General features: G+C 40.3%; 2 protein-coding genes across 13 annotated transcripts in view; one reads left to right on the top strand and one right to left on the bottom strand.

Annotated features, from left to right (window-relative positions):
* The window catches only part of LOC123498878, a 125,108-nt gene extending 118,521 nt beyond the window's left edge, over positions 1–6,587 (top strand). For 11 of the 12 annotated variants that reach the window (XR_006672820.1, XR_006672828.1, XR_006672827.1 and 8 more), the window contains one exon: positions 6,451–6,587. The gene's annotated coding sequence lies outside the window, so the exon portion shown is untranslated. The remainder of the gene's footprint in view (positions 1–6,450) is intronic. The other variant, XR_006672824.1, reaches the window with a different exon arrangement.
* The window catches only part of LOC123498876, a 20,783-nt gene extending 599 nt beyond the window's left edge, over positions 1–20,184 (bottom strand). Inside the window, 14 exon segments of the mRNA XM_045246371.1 lie at positions 1–1,443; positions 1,446–1,685; positions 3,022–3,063; positions 3,264–3,454; positions 4,467–4,699; positions 6,420–6,663; positions 7,144–7,329; positions 7,836–7,901; positions 8,899–8,986; positions 9,643–9,742; positions 10,243–10,339; positions 10,906–11,038; positions 11,713–12,501; positions 19,960–20,184. The exon segment at positions 1–1,443 is cut by the window's left edge and continues 599 nt beyond it. Coding sequence (XP_045102306.1) covers positions 556–1,443; positions 1,446–1,685; positions 3,022–3,063; positions 3,264–3,454; positions 4,467–4,699; positions 6,420–6,663; positions 7,144–7,329; positions 7,836–7,901; positions 8,899–8,986; positions 9,643–9,742; positions 10,243–10,339; positions 10,906–11,038; positions 11,713–12,483 — 3,279 coding nt within the window. The 5' untranslated portion in view covers positions 12,484–12,501; positions 19,960–20,184 and the 3' untranslated portion in view covers positions 1–555.
* Between the last annotated feature and the right edge of the window lie 531 nt (positions 20,185–20,715).

The following is a 20,715-nucleotide window of genomic DNA, read 5'->3' as shown; positions in this document are numbered from 1 at the left end:
TGCACAATAAACTCCATTGAACAACATTGAGATTGCCCACACACCATAGATAAGCTTGTTTGGTAAAGTAACAATTCAAGTCACTTATCAGTACAGTCTAACGTGAAAGGGCAGACACTTTTCTTAGCACAATTAGCCACCTCAGCTTTGCCTTCACAAAATGCAAAGTAAGCTTTCTACTAACTGGTAGCCAGATCTGAAGCAGCCATTTCTTTCTGGTCAAACTCTCCCCTTAACTCAGGTCTTTGTGATGTTCAACCAACTCTCATCTATCACAAATATCATTAAAGGCAGCCTTGTAACAATGGCACACAGTGAGCATAGATTCTCAGCTTGAGAGGAAACAAATCATAACTGCCAGTTTGGAATTCCTCTACTTGATGTGCACGTTGTCTAACTCTACAATTGAAATGCAAGAGCAGTATCCAACACCAACAGATTTCCAATAAATATAAGCAATAAAAAATATTTCATATGTTAAAAACATGGAAACAAATATATTATTTCCCTTATTAACAAAATAATGTTTTGTAAAAAGGCTGGATTAAGTCTTTCCTAATCACTACTGCTATCATCTACATGGTGGTGGGCCAAGGTTTGTCTTGCCGCTTGTTCTGGAGGTCGAAGTACATCATAACTTGTGGAGTCCTCCACACCAGACCAGGTGGTGTTGTGAGGCGGTCTGCTTGATCTATCACTATTTTGAGTCTCACTATAGTGATTATTTAGAGACTTAACACTGGACTCTGATGATTTAGAGTATTGTACTCGATCATGACCTTCAGAGTTTAACATATGTTTGGGCATCCCCACTGGCACTGCCATATAATCTGGTGAACCATGACTACTGGCCTGGGGAGGAGAGGCATTACTCTCAGAAAGCCTTTGATTATGCAAGGATGAACTGGAAGAAGCATAATGGCTACTACTAGAAGGTTCAGAAGAAATATCTGAGGTTGATTGAGATGAAAATTTAGGCAACAAAAGCCTATTATTTTCCTTACTTGAGGTAGAGAGTACACTGGTGTTTGCAACACTATGTGAACTTGCACCAACACCAAAATCTGAAGTTACTGAAGATGTTGACTGCACTGATGGCAGTGTGTCAGTGTGTGTTGGTGCTGATTCCTCTGTTGATGAAGAGGCAGTGGCTGGTGAAACTCTTGAGACTGATGGCATCTGATCAGACGTGATGCTCCCATGAGAGGTGGGAGAGTTGGAGGATGTCACAGTGGTGGTGTTGCTCTGAGAAGTGGTTGTAGTGGTGGTAGTTGTGACATTGGTTGCTGTTGTAGATGATGCATTATTCTGATGGAGACTCTGGACAATATTCCTCACATTTCTGAAAACAAAGCTCAGGGAAGTATTTCCATTCCTGTTGTTCCCCATGCCTGCTGCCATGTTGCGGAACACCAGGTTCACCATCGGCAGCACGTTGGGCGTGCTGCTCCTCCTCCTGGGCGGCCTCCTGCAGCCCCAGGATTTGCCCCACCTCTGTCATCCGCAGCATTCTCGCCACCCCCAGCATTTGCCGGGTTATTGGGTGTGTTCTGGTTGTTGTTGTTGTTGTTTGGAACGTTACGAAGGACAATGTTGACAGTGTGCACTCTCCCCAGCTGCTGGATCTGTGCCTGCTGCAGGATGGCTGGCAACTCGTAATGGTGGAAGAAGTATAGCATGGAGTGCTGGGGATAGAGAACAGTTAAGTACTTTTTAATAAACACTATAAAGGAATTGCTGCAAAGCAAAATGGTGTCTTTAAAAAGGTCCTTGACTTTTGATTACTAGTAGTCAAGTAATCAATACTGCTATAACCACAATATACTACATTGTGGTGCAGTATGCCTAGGTGGTTAACCAAAATACCACTATTGAGGTTGTATATATATAATACTTGTCCACTTATTTCCAGTATGTCACATGAGGTAGCAATTGTTTGGACTAACTGGGCAAGTTCATCCAATGGCCCAATATTGTCAAAAGAAAAAAAAAAAGTGGTGGTATGTCAGTAGGATCTGAGTATGCCCTACTCTTGGGCCCCCATGGCCCTCTGTCTAATAAATCCAGTGTTGTTGTTATGGGCTATGGGAATGACTCATCACAGGACAATATTGTGCAGATCAAAGCCATAAGAAAAATGGCTACACAACTACACAAATCTGTGTGTGTGTTGTGTGGTGTGTCATTGCATGTAGTGTAGAGTAGTGTGATGTTATGCAGTATGGTGCAGTGTAGCATGGCATAACATGGCATGTGGTGTGGTGTGGCAAGTAGTGTGGTGTTGTGTTGTGTTGTGTGACGTGGCGTGGTGTGGCAGTGCGGTGTGGTGTGGTGCGGTGCAGTATGGTGCAGTGTGGTGCTGAGCAGGGCTAGGTGTGGTGTTGCATGGCATGACATATTGCCCGACCCTGCACCATACTATATAACACACCACACCACACCACACAATCCCAAACCCATCCCACCCAATATCATACCACACCACACAACACCATCCCACCCAGCACTGCATCACATTGTACTGCACCACATCCTGCCAAACCACACCACAGTGGTGTGGTGTGGTGTGGTACTGGGGCAGTATGCTGTGGTGTGATGTGGTTGTGATTGCAGTGTGGTATGTGTGGTATTCCACTCCACATCACACCACATCAAACCACACCACGTGCCACTCTACACCATACGACACCACCCCACATGCCATGCCTTGCCACACCACACCACATGCCATGCCATGCCATGCCACATGCCATGCTGCACCACACCGCTACACCACACCACACACCACACGTCATGCCACGCCAAGCCACATATGGTGTGGTGTAGTGGGTTGCGTGTGGCACGTAGTGTGGTGTGGTGCAGAGTGGTATGGTGTGGATTGGTGAGATGAGGTGAGGTGCAGTGTTGTGTAGCAAGGTATGGTGTGAAGTAGTGTGTGATGTGATGTGGTGTTGGTGAGTGTGCCTACATCCTTATCTACAAAGAACACTTTCACTCACTCACAGAAGGAATAGTACTTACCAGAATGAAGAGCCAGGAAGTCATGAGGGCAAGCCAAGAGTACTGTGGAATAAAACTTTGTTAATAAATTCATTTCATACATAATGCAATAACTAAGTCTTGTTAAATCTCATTAAAACATGTACAAAATTATCTTACATGACTCTGGCTTGAATAAACAGATGTTAGTGAGATCTATGAATGGATAAATCACAGTTATGGCTTCCTGTATGATCAGTGACCAGTGAATGCAATCTCAATACCTGTCCATTGAAGCGGTAATGATAGGCGTAGAAAGCAAAGTGGTAGAGGTAGAAGAACCGCAGCCAGTGTCTGCGCGTGATGGCAGTGTGGCAGCAGATGGCTTCATACTGGTCACACACCCACACCAGCACAATGATGTAAAAGGCCGTTGAGGTGTCATTGAAGAACTCTGACATGATTGCTTCCATACCTAGGGAAAGACCAGTTTTTAGTAAACACTACTAACTTCCAATAAGGTCAACTATTGCATAATACTATACAGAACTGTTACTCCAATACAGATATGTAAATGGTTAGAAAGCCTCCACATTGTAAAACAATTCAAATCAAGAAGTGAGCCAATTACAAGCAGGAATATGATCAGAAATTGAGTAACAAGCACTCACTTCCACTACTACATTTAGCATTTTTTCTGACCACATGGCTGTTAACTATTCCCCCATGTATGGGGATTTTCACTCACAGTGGAGGCAGTACAAACCTGTAGAAGCAATAATTACTCCCTGTCAGGAGTGAGGCACAAGATCAGGGGGTGCTGTGAACTTATCATTAACCTAGCTGTGACCTCACTAACGCAACACAACACAAACGGTTACTCATTGTATGTTCCCTAAAGACAACTCTCTTCCTTCACAGAAAACTACATGCACCTAATCTCTCTCTCTCTCTCTCTCTCTCTCTCTCTCTCTCTCTCTCTCTCTCTCTCTCTCTCTCTCTCTCTCTCTCTCTCTCTCTCTCTCTCTCTCTCTCTCTCTCTCTCTCTCTCTCTCTCTCTCTCTCTCTCTCTCTCTCTCTCTCTCTCTCTCTCTCTCTCTCTCTCTCTCTCTCTCTCTCTCTCTCTCTCTCTCTCTCTCTCTCTCTCTCTCTCTCTCTCTCTCTCTCACACACACACACACACACCTACCTCTACCTTTTACACAAAAATTTTATTTGATGTGGGGACTCCTACATCAGCCTCAGTGTCCCCAACCACAACATGTCCCCAAGTCAGACTGCTCTTCTGGTAACAACCATACAGTGCATACATAGTCTTCTCTAACTTACTTTCTTCAGCCTCTTTCTCATTGCTACAATGTTGCATCTCTTGCTATATCCTACCACATTTCTTTGTGCCAACTATCCTCCTGATCTTGCTAACTGCATACCTCCTATCCTCCCATGGCCTCACTACACAAGACACTAGCACAGCAAACACTACTTACCCACAAGAGCCAGAATGACAGTGAGCATGGGGGCAGCAGGGAAGGTGATGGCCACATTCAGCTCCAACATCTGCAGAAGATCAACAATGAAGAGGAAGATCTGGTGGTGCGAGTAGCGCAGGAGCATCGACACACTCAGGGTGAACACAATCATCACAAATGCTGCTGCCAGGTAGTTGCTGCCACCCATCCACATGCTGACAAAGCGGTAGTGCTCACCGGTCACCACATTCCTGGTGGGGAGAATTTAGCAGTGAGTCCAAGGCTCAAAGTCAGAAACATATTTATTATGTTTCACTGTTGTCTGATTCTATTATGATTAATTCTGTTGCCAGGGGCTAACTGGAATGTTATGACAATGAATGCCATGACAGAAAATTAAATTTCTATCACGTAACCATGGTCATTCCTGCAGTAAATTACACCATTTAATGGTATGCAAATTACATCTGACATTCTCAGTGACAAAATCATGGCATTTAAGGCAATTACTAGACAAAAATGCTAAAATTGCAGACCTCAAGAGAACAAGTTATCAATGCATTTCTGACGAGCTGCATACCAGGACAAACACCTGAATGTCCTTCACCTGAACAAGGCAAAACTCTATACATCTTTATAGCAAGCCATCACAACTGTTAAGTTACTGACTGAAACATTGCTCTTGTACACACACATCTGTACAGGTGCCTAACTTTGTCCTATGCTCACAGCTCATCAATATGATTTAAAAATTTTATTTTATCTACTCCTTTTTCACTCTCCACATCCTATTTTATGTACCAACACCTACCCTCCATGCATAAAATACAACTCCAAAGAACCACACACACACACACCGTATAGTGTAGTGGTTAGTACGCTCGACTCACAATCGAAAGGGCCAGGTTCGAATCCCGGCGTGGCGAGGCAAATGGGCAAGCCTCTTAATGTGTAACCCCTGTTCACCTAGCAGTAAATAGGTACGGGATGTAACTCAAGGAGTTGTGGCCTCACTTTCCCAGTGTGTGGAGTGTGTTGTGGTCTCAGTCCTAACCGAAGATCGGTCTATGAGCTCTGAGCTCGCTCCGTAATGGGGAAGACTGGGGAATGACCAACAGATGACCGTGGTGAATTACACACACACACACACACACACACACACACACACACACACACACACACACACACACACACAGCGTAGTGTAGTGGTTAGCACACTCAACTCACAATCGAGAGGCCCGGGTTCGAGTCCCAGTAAGCGGCGAGGCAAATGGGCAAGCCTCTTAATGTGTGGCCCCTGTTCACCTAGCAGTAAATAGATACGGGATGTAACTCGAGGGGTTGTGGCCTCGCTTTCCCGGTGTGTATTGTGTGTTGATGTGGTCTCAGTCCTACCCGAAGATCGGTCTATGAGCTCTGAGCTCGCTCCGTAATGGGGAAGACTGGCTGGGTGACCAGCAGACGACCGAGGTGAATTACACACACACCCGGTAGCTCAGTGGTTAGAGCGCTGGCTTCACAAGCCAGAGGAACGGGGTTCGATTCCCCAGCCGGGTGGAGATATTTGGGTGTGTCTCCTTTCACGTGTAGCCCCTGTTCACCTAGCAGTGAGTAGGTACGAAATGTAAATCGAGGAGTTGTGACCTTGTTGTCCCAGTGTGTGTTGTGTGCCTGGTCTCAGGCCTATCCGAAGATCGGAAATAATGAGCTCTGAGCTCGTTCCGTAGGGTAACGTCTGGCTGTCTCGCCAGAGACTGCAGCAGATCAAACAGTGACACACACACACACACACACACACACACACACACACACACACACACACACACATTTTTTAGTAATTTACAAGTACATGTTATTCATGAGCAATCAAAATTATTATATATTATTTCTCTCTCTCTCTCTCTCTCTCTCTCTCTCTCTCTCTCTCTCTCTCTCTCTCTCTCTCTCTAAGGCAGTCAACCAGTGCCTTACCGAAGATAACCTTTGTTTTCCTCCTTTTCAGCAAGACTCTTGATGGAGCCCATAAGGATGTCATCGTAGCCCAGGAACTCATCCAGGATGAAGCGGGAGAGGGAGTCCCCAAAGCAGGCATCCTTCAAGGGATCGAGTGTGACAATCTTGACAGGAATGTTGAGTTTCTGGCGAGTGGCGGGGGAGAGGCGCAGGAAGCCATACTCTAGGGAGTACTCCACTATGTACTCATCCTCAGGCCACACTGCAGGAAGAGGACTGTTAGCAGCTTTCATCACCACTCCAGCTCACCATTCATGCATACTATTTGTGAACACCTGGGAAAGTGCTGAGTGCAACACTGTGAAAAGTGTATCACTCTTGATTACTATTTTTAGCCATAAAAATATGTCTTCAATAAATGAATGTATTATGTTAATTTGTATTTAATAAAAAAATAAAGGAGGTTTAAGAAATTAGTAATGCTCATATACAATGTAGGCCTGCAAGCAGTAACTCATCTAATTTCAGATATAAAAATTTATTTCTCTCTCAGTTGAAAAAAAAAAGTAAAAGGCATCCTTTGATAATCTAGTGTCTGTCCATGTTGACCTTCACACACAAACACACACACACACACACACAGAGAGAGAGAGAGAGAGAGAGAGAGAGAGAGAGAGAGAGAGAGAGAGAGAGAGAGAATGAATCAAGGAATACCACATTTTGTTTCTGTTTGTTATCGTACCAGCTTTAGCTAACATTTCCAGTGGCTCCTTCTTGGGTAGAGGAGAGTCCTCCTGGAGTGGTGGACTGGTCTCCTCACTCAGGCTGGCATTGTATGTGTCTTCATTATTGTTATTATTATTATTATCTACGAGCTCTGATATTTCCTCTTCAGGGTTCACCTCAGGAACATTAAACTGTTCTTGTACTGTGGAGAAGGAAATTGTATGAAGGAAAAGGAAAAGGATATTTGTCATTATAATCATCAAATGCAATAAATATATGAAAAAAAATGCAATAAAACACAGAGAACTCTCATTAACAGAACACAAAGACTGCAATCACACTATTGTGCAAAACATCACAGTCAGAAAATGCATCATAATTATAACCTCACTTGACTGCCAGCCTGGTAGACACATAGATAGATAGATTATCACTATCACATTTTTATTTCTGATACACCTATGGTTTTGAATTTGCTAACTCACAGTTTCAATCTGGTAAGATTAGCAATGAGCTTTCATCTGAAGGTTTCACATATGATACGCATTTAAGTATATACTGCCACATATTTGTTATAACAAAAAGGATATCTTGAAATTTAAGGCTTATTATATACAATACTAGGCCAGCATCCCTAAAAAAGGGAGGCAGTCAAAATATGTGGTAGCCCAACAACAGCAAACTGGCTCATACACAAAGAAAACTTACCATCTTCACTCTTAGTATTTGTGCTGTTTTCTGAAGTGACAACTAGATCTTCTATCTCAGCATCATCTGGGGAAGAATCAGCATTACATTGTGTATTACTTGCATAATATAACATTGTTTACTTATAAACAGTGTTTTCATACACTAATCATTATTAAAAACAAGACAGCAGCATTCTAATATCAGTCTTGCATTTTCCATCCAGCACTTCTACCTGTCCACCACTTCAAACACTCATTTTTGTGGATCTGTGAGTTGGTTTCTCAGCAGCAGAACTGCCAGTGCTGGGAGTTACTGGGCTGAGAAGAAAGACGTGACGCGAAATGTGTCATGTGTTGTTTACCTAACTCAAGCTCACAGCTCGAGTGAATTTTGCTTCAGCCCTCACTCACCGCCACACTTTATGATATTATAAATTACAGCAAATGCTGGGATCTATGTCTGTCCTGGAAAATCCATTCATTGAGAGTGTGAAGATTCTCAGCTCCCTCGCCAAGCTAGAATACATTCTGCCCTCTTCTGGTGAGCCAACGATGATTTCAGAAATATGAAGACTTCTTATTTTCCCTAATTAGAGTGAAAGCTACACAATTTCCTATAACATGGTCAAAATCTATGTTTGTTGTTGTTTTGCTATGCTGTGTACTGTGACAGTTGGAGATCCCTATTAGGCAAGTTCTCATCCATATGGCACCTAGATCTAGTGTTCATCTTTTTGTTTCTTAGATTAAATTTATTGGTTTTGAGCATGAATGTATTGTGAAATTTTAAATGGACACTCATCATGGTCCAGGATAAAATAATGTCACTTATGAACATTTCACATCATAAATAGCATTCAGTAAGTAATTAAATTTGTGAATCAAGCTTCTTCTGTATAAAGATCAGCATATTTGTATCACTAACATATTATAATTACGGAATATTGTAGTACACAACTGAAAACCTGCAGAAACAACTAACGACTACAGCAGGAAAGCAACTCCAACGTTACCTCTCAGTAAGATCAGACACAGATATTGATGCATCTACAATGACTAAGTCACGACACAAATCTACTTACGATGGCCATTCTCCTCCTCCTCTTCTGACTCCAACTGTGCGTCCTGCTGCTCATCTGTTTCTGAGGTGTTATTTTCATAATCTTCTTCCTATGTATGCCAAACAACATTATTTTAGTCCATCATTCACATACCATCTGGGTAAAATATTAAACTTACAGCAACCTTGTGCAATACTGCAAACTACTACTCACTTGCTAAACGTTATTGTTTCATGAGCAGCAACAAGCAAACTGTTGCCAGGTATTACCAAAGGATGCACAATATCCAGCAACTTCTGTGGTTGTGCTTTGACATGCCTCTTGTAATTAATTCATGACATGTATATCAATAATTTCCATTTGGAGAAAAAAAAAAAAAAAAAAAATATAAGCATCACACTTGCTGTATGAACAACATCTATGATTTCTAAGAGTTGCCATGTAGTACATTTCCAGGCACCCGTAACCACTTGGGTTAGTTTAATTTACCACAAAAATAAACTGAATAAAAATAATGAGTATAAATTAGGTTATGGTCCACATAGAATCACAAGAACAACCACAGGAAATAGTCAAAAGATCACTGGTAAGTATGGGATTTTTTTAAGCTTTAACTGAAAGTCTAAAAATTAAATCAATAAGAAACAATTTTACCTTGTATGTCACTGATAAGGTGCAAGACAGGCTGGTCGGGTAAATCAGTACTAGTGACACAGGGCAGTAGATTAAATATGAATAAAAGGAAGAGCACACAGTTTAGTTTACCTTCGACTCCCCCTCCTCAGTGGCCGAGGTCGTCACTGCTCCCTCAGCATGGGCGTCTGCCACCCCACCCATCACCAAAGACTCCCGTCCTCCAAAGAGCCTGGTAAACAACAAACTACCGAATTATCACCTAAGCCTGGTAGTAGCCGTTAGGCAGTCTGTCAACATTCCAATTTATATCAATATCTCACAGTACTGCAAGTTGGTGAATGGCTGTATAAGTGTATATGAGGTGACTAGAGCCACAGTGGTATAAGCAATGGGAAAGAAAGAAAAGAGAGAGAGAGAAAAAAAAAAAAAAAAAAAACATTGGTAGGCTCTGCTGTGGCAAGGGGATTACTTCTCTTACCCAAGATTTTCTATTCTATTCCAGGATCCATTCTGAAATCCCTGCTCCCTCCCATCATGATGAGAAGATTGGAGGAGTCAATGAAGTACAAATAATACCTTCAGCCATGAGGTCATTTACATCACTTTGGCTCCAGGCACTTCACATTCATAATTACAAGTAATATGTGCACACAAAATTATGTGTTATAGATAAGATAGTTAAGTGTGAAACTATAACAGCAGCCTTTCAAAGTTATTAGGTGTACTTACATGTCAATGTCTGAGCTGAGAGCCCCCAAAAACTCCAGCTGTCTCTGCTGCACTCGCTCTTCCTTCTCATAGCTCTGCTCCACCGTGTAATCTTCACCTGTACCAACACAATGTAGATGGTGTTAGCTTTAAGTCAGAAGTATCACTTACTTCACTGAATATAAATTACAAGAATTACAATATATAGAGATACTAAAATATTCCACAAGTAAATTTTTTTGGTATAATTTATGTCATTTGTATACTACATGACATTTTCTGGAAGTTCCCACCAAGAGATGACCAAAGAAAAGGTTTAGTGTGAACTGAGTACAATTAAATGATTCCACAAAGAAGCCCTGACTCACTCACTCACTCACTCATTAACACCTGAAGTTTCTCATTCAAAATAATGAAATATATTTGAAACAATGACAGACTAAAACAAATGTTAGTAAAGTAATATTACATGCACTGCAGCTAATACAACATAGAAAAACTAGAATATTAGTAAAGAAAAGAGAAAGAAATCAAGAACGTATATAAAAGAAAAAGCAAGACAGGAAAGATAAACATAATAGGACAAAAATAATACACAAAACTATATTCAAGACATTCTGGTATACACCCTTGGCAGGATTCTCTTTTTCCAGATTAAAGATGCAGGTAAGGCACACTGCTTACTGGGGTTCCTGATGACCTCCACACGCAGGATGCCTTCCTTGGGCCAGTCGTCACGAACATGGTCCAGGCAAGTGATGGGGGCACGGGTGAAGGCCAGGTGAATGTACACAAGCAGGAATAGGGAGGTTAAGGCCTGAAAGTGACACCAAAGTTCACACTGAGGCAATGCAAGTTCCTCAAGAGCAGAGTTCATCACACTTCCTTTCTGGCTGCTGACAGGCACTACAAAGAACGCATACAAGTAATTCCCGAGGTTTACTGGAAGATTATGTATCATGTCAATACATTACACACAGATTCAGTAGGTGGCTTTTAGGAGAGAAAGATAAGGCTAGTTAATGCACATCTAGCATTTCAAAACAAGATGGAACAGAGAGAGACCACAGAAGAGATGGCAGGGGGTCCTGAGGAAGCACCTACACAGCAAGGGACTCTCACAGAATTTAGCACGCTGACAATATGCTGCCGGGTAACAAAGGTTGATTGTTGTGTTAATATCAGAAAGTGCCATTTCAAATTATAATGGGAATCACAAAGAGGTCGAGCTGTCATTCTAAGCATCAAGGCTTCACTGTAAGTCACACATACAAGTCAAAATATGGAATGGAAAATATGAAGCTGGCTTCTGTGCTGATCACTGGAGATGAGATATGCTGCCTGATGTGAACAGTGCAGCATAAGTAATTAGTATCAATTACTACAATCATCTGGTAAGAATGATTTATCTCCCAAGTAATAGTACTTCATTATTTTGATAGAATTACATAGCAAGACACGTGTAACAACAAAGCATTAATATTGCCTTGCCTTAAGTAGAACTGTGAACTCAATGAGTCTTCTCATGGGCTGCGGGAAGGCACGGGCGTAAGCCACCGCCAGTCTGAAGAACAGTGCCTGGAAGAGCCGCTCCCTCACGTTGGCAAGGCCTCCATTGTTGTTATTGTTGTTGTTATTGTTGTTGGGTCGGTTCTGTCCATTGTTACGGTTCTGCCCGTTGTTGTTTGCCGTGTTGGGGGGTTCCCCTTGAGGCGGCGGTGGCTGCTCAGGTGCAGGCTGTGGTGGAGGGGAAGACTCTGGTGAGGGTGTGGGTTGGGGTGATGGAGTGGTGGTGGTAGGTGCTGAGGTCTGTCTTGGCTGGGAGGAGACAGGTCTGGAGGCAGAGGTGTGTGGTGTGGACTGCCCTTGTGACATGGGAGACAAGCCCGGCAATGGCGTGGGCCCTGCAGGGGAGGGAGCACCTGCTGACTCACTTGGGTTTTCCCCAGAGTGACTGGATGCAGTGACGTGCTCTGAAGCAGAAGGTTTGGACAATCGATCAATACCTGCAACTGTATTTCTAGATGAACTCTGCTCTTCAGAAGCCTTTACAGAGCCATCCATGGAGGGTGGGAGTGACTCTTCTGAGCGGGCAATGCCTTTTTCTTCCACGAGAGACGTGGATTTGTTGATGCGTATTGGGTCACTAACAAGGTGTGTGGCCTCACTCAAGGTGTGTACTGGAGGAGAGACAGCTTCCCCGGCAGGTGTGTGTGGCTCAGAGGTGTCCAGGGGAGCACCCAGGCCACTGGATTCTGCCATCCCCCTCCTGAGGTCTACCTGAAATGATTGGTTGGCTGTGAGATGTGCAACAGCTCCTTGTGAAGAAAGTTTTGACAAATGAATATTTGAGAATAAATACTACATGATTAACACAGCACTGCTTTGTTAAGCAGCAAGAGATAAAAGTTTATTAGAAATGAAGGATCAGGCAGATTTTGAAAAGACACATAAGAGCAGAGGCTGAGCTGAACACAACAATGAATACACTGATGAGGTCAGTAACGTACAAGTGCTGAGGTGGCACTAAAGGCAAATCTGAACATGAAGTGAAAGTGTGTGTGGAGAGAGAGAGAGAGAGAGAGAGAGAGAGAGAGAGAGAGAGAGAGAGAGAGAGAGAGAGAGAGAGAGAGAGAGAGAGAGAGAGCACCTGTTTCACTACGCACAACTACTAGTGAGCCTTGTGTCAGAGAATGTAACGAGGTTTAAAGACTAAAAATGGAGACTTTGAAAGAGTGGTTGTACACAATGCCTTGTGTGGCTGTGGGTTGTCAGAGGTACATGACTCCATGCAGTGGGTATAACTTCCAAGGTGTGGTAAACAGATGTACAAAAGATCAAAAGTTATCTCAGTAACAGATTGGATTTTATTTAGTAAGTAGATCCTGAACAAATTAATGTAATGTATCTAAACTAGGGATCAGTTCCATATCAATTTCTTACACTACAATATATTTTATCATTCATGAAGACAAGTTTGATGCACAAGGGAAGCAAAATGCAAATTTTATCCTTCATGCTTGCAAAGTGCTGTGCTTTACAGTCATAAACTTTGAAGCCAGATAGATAAAGATGTCAAGAGGCCATATTGTCCTAAAGGAGGAAAGTGAAGTAGATATGCAATGTGAACACAACTGATAGTGCCACTGATAGGCAGATTGTGTTGGTTTGGCAATAAGATGATAAAGGATAAGGAAAAACTTAATGAAATCCATCATATATGTTCAAGTAGAAGATATATTGTCAGTGGATATGTCAGAGAAAACAGAAGATAAGTCCTGAGGAAGCAGCTGTACAACAAAGAGAAATGAAAGGTGAGTTCCATTTGGCCATGCAGCTTGATGAGTTGCTACCAAGCGACACAATATCAACTGTACTAATAAGGAAACGTTATTATAAAATGATGGTGGCAATAAATGGAAAAAAAAACAAGTTACTTCCAGAATATAGCAATCCATATCAAATATCAGAATATCCATAAAAACATATCTCACTCAAAAATTTTCCTGATGTTTTATTTTTTCATGTAAATAAGTTACATTTCTTAATTTATGATTATGGCATAGCAAAGAGCAACTCCAAAGCTTCTGACTGATATATAACTGTCCCAATCTTTGTTAACCTAGTTTGACTGAACATTGAAGTGAGCGATGGAACACATATGAACAGTTAATACACATTTTTTTATGTGTGGTCCTTAAAACCACCCACACATTTCATCATGAGCTATAACAGTTAACACAAGGCAAAGTTCAATATATTTTTTCAGACTCATCTGAAAAATGAACTAATATATATTTTATTTCACAGTTTCCTTGCTACAAAATCCTGCCCAGAGCTGTCTTTCTTCTTCCAGCTCTGCTTCCTCCTCAGCTACAAGTAGGGTAAGACTGGGGTAAATCGAACAAGGGGGGTGTAGCAAACAGTACGCATAGTGTCTGCCCTATCAATAATGAAATAGTTTCGCAATCAAGTTAAAGGAAATAAATGGGAGACTCCAAGATGGTGGTAGAGCATCGTTGACGTCATTAGGGATTACCGCACCAGACAAAATTTATATATTTTCAGACTTAATATTATTTTTCGCACTAATGATATAGAAATTTATGATTACCAAAACATTCTGATTGCAATGGTGTTATTCTTAATAGTAAAAATAATGTATCTACAATGATATTGGGGGAGAACAACAGCCAACTAGACACTTACTCTGCCACAATGAATGCATAAATATTTATTACATATTGGGGAGCATAACAAGTGGGAGGTGTACTGAACTGTTTGGAGTATCCTAAATCTAAAGAACTTTTAAATACCCAGTTGTATTATGTGCAAATTCAGTCTTTATTTTTGTAATTTATGTTTTATACTGGACTGAAACTTAGCTCTTTCATAAATTCTTACAAAAACTCTCCCAGATAGGGCTGTACCTATAGTTTATTGTACTACCTTAATTTTTCATTCAAGTTGTTGTGTAACACATTTTGGGTGATTATTTTTTCCACTAATTGCATGGTTTACCCCACCTCACCCAACCACTACATGTTCCCTTCTCACACAGCAAGGGTAGCTATGTGTGATTTACCACAAATCTCCTCCACTCAAAAGTTTAGGAGGTAGCAGATGTGTTATCTACACTTGTTTCAACAATCAGTTTTCAATTCAAGGATTCTAATGATCTAAGTTGGAAGTGAATGCTTCCAATTTAAGAACTGAGAACAAGATAATGATTTCATCAATATTCATTATAGTACCTAAAATGAAAACTCCACGGCAAAAGGAAGAACTACTGACTACTGAGTATGCTAAATCCATAATCAAATCTTGCAGGGCCAAAGTTTAATGCAATCATGTAAGATTCTAACCTAAACTAACCAAACACTGCAGGAAGTAAACCCCAATCTAATGTAATTTAACCTAATCTTTCACCTGCTTTACAAGTTTAATAAATGGCAAGATGTTATCACACTAATGGTAATACATGACACAAGACTAAATGGTATTGAGTTCAAGACTTTGCTCTTCATCACATGTCAATTTAGCATTAATGTGGCACCTCAGCAAACAATACCTTTAATGTTGATATCTGTAAACTATTTTCTCTATGTATATATGTACTTATAATAATACTGTGCATACATATAACAACAACTGCACAAACTACATACAATCCAAATAAAATAGTGCCCCATGTCAGTACAAATGGAAGAATTTCTACAAGTTTCCAGAATGAAGAACCATATCTGACAGCACATAGGACGCACCTATTACCTAAAATTTTACTTAAAAAATCAGCCTGCGTCCAATATGCAAAGTTGAGACTTCCCGTAGGAATATCTTCTCCCTGACACTCACTAACATAGCCCATGATCAGTACCTCTACCTACCCAAACTGCATGCATCATTATTTTATTGCTGGTATTGGTATTATTACCAATATTGTTGCCATAAAAACTAATTTTCATAAAAATAAAAGCAATCTAATCAGTGAGGCTCTGATGCATGTCTATAAATATCAGCTGACCAGAACCCTGACTTGATGCCATCTAGCAGTGAGGAGTAATAGCAAGCTCATGATCATAAAGTTGATAATGAAAGAAAAGAAAATAGATTAAAGTTGACTGTGAAAAAAAAGGAAAAAATAAATAAACCAGCAACAACAAAGAGAAAACAACATCAGGGAGACGTTACAAAAGGCTATCCTCCCAACTCCACATCGACCCGGTCCGATCATAACAAAACACATCAACACCCTCATAATTATGGCAGCAGGAGGAAAAAGATCAAGCTACACAATCTCCTATAAATCACAAGTGGTAAATTATGCTAAGGAGCATGGCAATAGAGCAGCAGTAAGGACTTTTAGGCCATGGGCTGTGGTGTAACGGATACAGCCAAAAGCGTAGCATTGACAATGCTGCTCAATGTGAACAATCCAACAGCCGGGGCACCGCATCCACCCGCTGCCCTTGCCATCAAAGTGTTTTTTGAGTTTTATTATGTGATTTTTGTCGATTCTAGCCTTTTTTGCAGCACACATTACTCGATTTAATGCTCCCCACATCAAAAACACTGATTACCCATAGATCCCCCAGGATCACTGGGAATAGGAGGTCAGCATAAGTTGGGTTAAAAAAACAATCATAACTAAAAAAAAATATTAATTTTGTGACGGAAATGACATACATCATCAAACATTTCACTAGATTTCTCACTAGAAAAACATGAGCCACATACCAGATTCCATGGGTGGGTGAAACTGCAAATTGACAATGTCTATTACTTGTATAATGTGCTACTAAATTGTTTTCAACAGTCTATCCTTAAATACAATAAAAACTTTTTTTCCTGAATTTGAGCTGCTGAAATGGGGAGTGCATCTTATATGTCCATGTGTCCTATATGCCATCAAATATGGTAATTACTCTGAATCATTTTCAACAAGCAAATAATATGGCATCATATGAGAGACTGGCTGGCGAGGAAGAGTGCCAACGCATTGCATCACGCTTCAAGCTTCATGTTTCATGTTCATACCCTTCAAGTTACCGTGATTGTGGGTTACCCTAAATTTTATGATAATTTCTTTCAAAATCTCAGATATTTTTTTCTATGTATTTGCTACCCACAACAGCTTATTGGAAATACCAACTGAAAACATTTGGAAAATAAGGAGATAACCTTAGCCTCTTCCAATATTTGTACTTTCATGTCACTTGAAATTCAAGTTGCAGAATATCATGCTTTATGAATGCACGCTCATTTGGACCACATTCGTGGCTGATTCGGATCCTTTTTATGGTGGATTCTGTTTTGGAACTTTCTTGACTATTTCACATAGTGTAATCCTCTCGCCCAATCGGTTTGCTTATACGCGATTTGGCCCAACCGCATTTTCAAACTGAGCGCCAGAGAGTTCTGAAGCTGGCCGATAGGTGGGAGCTCCACTCCTCGTGCCTCATTTGCAGTCTGCCAGCACTGAGTACAGACGGAATCTTTTCAATCTGCCTATAATTCACCAAGATGGCCCCAAAACGTCCTTCATTATCTTCTGCATGTGGGGTTATTTTTAATAAGTGGATTTTTTATAAAGTGGTAAAGCTCAGAGGAAGATGGTGACTGACTGTGGTGTGAATGGTGAAGGCAGTGACACAGTGAGTGTTGTGTTTACATATTCGTTGTTTTGTTGTTTTCTTTTATTATTTTTTGCTTTCTCTTCTTATTTCTTCCTTTTCCCTTTATTTTAAATACACTTCTAGTATATAGAATGGTAAATAATTAAAGCATGTTAATTTAGCCAAATAAATAGAGTATTTTGAACAAATTTTTTTGGACCACATCCCGCATCCCCCTCTATTATCTATTGTTTCTTATGAGAATTACATGTTTGTTTTACACAAATTTTGATATACACGATGCCTCTTGGAATGCATCTATCACGTAAATCGAGTTACCTATATTTGAAAAAGACACACATGTATACAAGTACACTCAAGCATGGTCTCTCTCTCTCTCTCTCTCTCTCTCTCTCTCTCTCTCTCTCTCACACACACACACACACACACACACAAGTTGAATCAGTCACTAACTGATCCAAATGAGCCAGGATCTGTGTAAGCCTGCACCAATGCATTATATATCACCTTCCTAAAATTTGTTGATGCAATAAAAACAAGGTAGAAGGTTTGTAAATATTACGATGAGGTGGTGGTCTTGTTGTGATGGTCACCATTTTCTAGATCTTGATCTTGTCGTAAGCATCCTAACCAAACTAAACCTAACCAAACAAGAATCATCGCATATGTGACAGTCAGTTAAGTTTGGGGCATTGTCACTCAGAAACTGTCCCACGCACTTGTCTCAACTCCTGGCTCCCCCTTCGCAACTCCTCCACCCAGCTGACTTAGTATGATAATGAATAAGGGAATAGGAGGAAATGATAATAAAATATTATGTATAAAGAAAATGGGTAACAAATAGGGAAAGAGAATAACAAATAAGAGAAGAATAAGAATAAATCAGGAGATGAAGGAAAACAAGAGAAAGAGGGATATGAATGAGAATAAAACTAAGGGAGATAAAAGGAAAAAAAAGGGATGATAAATGGAGGAAGCAATTTTACATAGTAAGACTACAAGGCTTTTATTCTTTTTCCTACATTCATAAAGGCAACATAAAAGAAATAAAGGAATAATAAATGGAGGAAGTACTTTTACTTCACAAGATAGCATAATTTTTCTTTCTTCCTTCCTCTCACAGCTGATTTGACATCATATATAAGAATCCACGCTATTGGTCAATAATGCACACACACACATACACACATACACCGCGCAGTGTAGTGGTTAGCATGCTCGACTCACAATCGAGAGGGTCGGGTTCGAGTCTCGGAAAGCGGCGAGGCAAATGGGCAAGCCTCTTAATGTGTGACCCATGTTCATCTAGCAGTAAATAGGTAAGGGATGTAACTCAAGGGATTGTGGCCTTGATTTCCCGGTGTGTGTTGTGGTCTCAGTCCTAACCGAAGATCAGTCTATGAGCTCTGAGCTCGCTCCTGTAATGGGGAAGACTGGCGGGGTGACCAGCAGACGACTGAGGTGAATTACATACATACACACACACACACACACACACACACACATATATATATATATATATATATATATATATATATATATATATATATATATATATATATATATATACACAGATACACACACTCTCTCTGGATGACCAATAGCATGGCTTCATATATGTGACGTCAAATAAGCTGGGTGGAGGAGCTGTGAAGTGGGAGCCGGAAATCAAGACATGTGCACGGGACGATATCTTAGTGACAGTGCCAAGTTAGGATGCTAGCAGCACGATCACAATCAAGAAAAAGGCCACTATCACAACAGCAGGGCTGCATGCCTCTTATTGATATTTCCAACTTTCTCCTGTTGCTTCAACAAGTTTCCTGAAGTTGATGTATACTGCATGATATTCTGCAACCTTAATTTTACCCGACATGTAAGAATTAAATTCGGGAAAAGAGACTAAGGTTATCCAAATACTTTTATATTAGGAAAAACATTATACACCTCTGAAAAAAAATATTGGGTTGCAATCACTTCATAGATGAGGTGATAGATACCACTCTGATGGCAGCACATGAAACTATATCTCTTGTTGGAAAATCCTGCATGGCTTGGCTATTAACCACTATGGAAGCTTGATAATGGAACAGGAGAGGCGAAAGAGAGTTGTGTTTGTATGAATTACCAGATAGAAACACCAGTGATCCTACAGCCAGATGGTAACCTCTACATCCGATACAGAACACAGCATGGGTGAACTGTGGCTTCCTGGACTGGAGGTACACAGCAGGCAGCTATCTGCGTGTATGTGACAGCGGCGCCTCACTATCAGGCCAAGATTTGGGGTGGCCCCCTCACTGCCTCCACACTGCTGCTCTGCCTTGTAATTAACTTAAAATCAGCACATCGAGCTACCCCCAGCCCACCCATCCTGCCCCGGGCACCATCCAGCGGGTGTCAGCATGGGGGCGAGTGTATTGGCTCAACATATTGCATCGTAAATAGAATAAAAATGTCCGCCGCGGAAGAAAAAAATACCCCTGGCCATTCACCCTCGACTCTCCACATTCGCGGCCACTCCCTGCCCTGGCGCGGTCCATCCAGCACCTGACTGCACCCTTAAAACTGTGTTCACTGTCAAAACTGTAGAGACATTCACCTTAGCACCGTAAATCCGTCAAAACGCCTCCAATCGATGGGTGTCCGCTATCAGCTGATTGTTTACACTCCCATGATGCACCTCACTCTGCCCTGGTCACCTGCCTCACCAACCCCTCCACTGCCTCACCATTCTCTTATACTGTACAGAACAATTATCGCTCACCAAAATCACATATAATAAACTATATACATTTATGCTAGAATAATTTCTATAGATGACATGGAATACGAGCTCAAACTTTGTTATTAGAAAGCCAAGGGGTTACAGAGCCACAACAAATTGTAAGTATGTATCATTGTTATTGTTATTATATGCATATGCGTAATTCACCACGGTTACTGCTGTGTGTGGATATATATATATATATATATATATATATATATATATATATATATATATATATATATATATATATATATATATATATATATATATATATATATATATATATATATATATATATATATATATATATATATATATATATATATATATATATATATATATATATATATATATATATATATATATATATATATATATATATATATATATATATATATATATATATATATATATATATATATATATATATATATATATATATATATATATATATATATATATATATATATATATATATATATATATATATATATATATATATATATATATATATATATATATATATATATATATATATATATATATATATATATATATATATATATATATATATATATATATATATAT

Source organism: Portunus trituberculatus, chromosome 48, assembly GCF_017591435.1.
Source record: "Portunus trituberculatus isolate SZX2019 chromosome 48, ASM1759143v1, whole genome shotgun sequence".
In the NCBI taxonomy this organism is placed as follows: Eukaryota; Metazoa; Arthropoda; class Malacostraca; order Decapoda; family Portunidae; genus Portunus; species Portunus trituberculatus.
The sequence above is the reverse complement of the archived record's forward strand: the minus strand, read 5'-3'. Positions and strand labels throughout refer to the sequence as shown.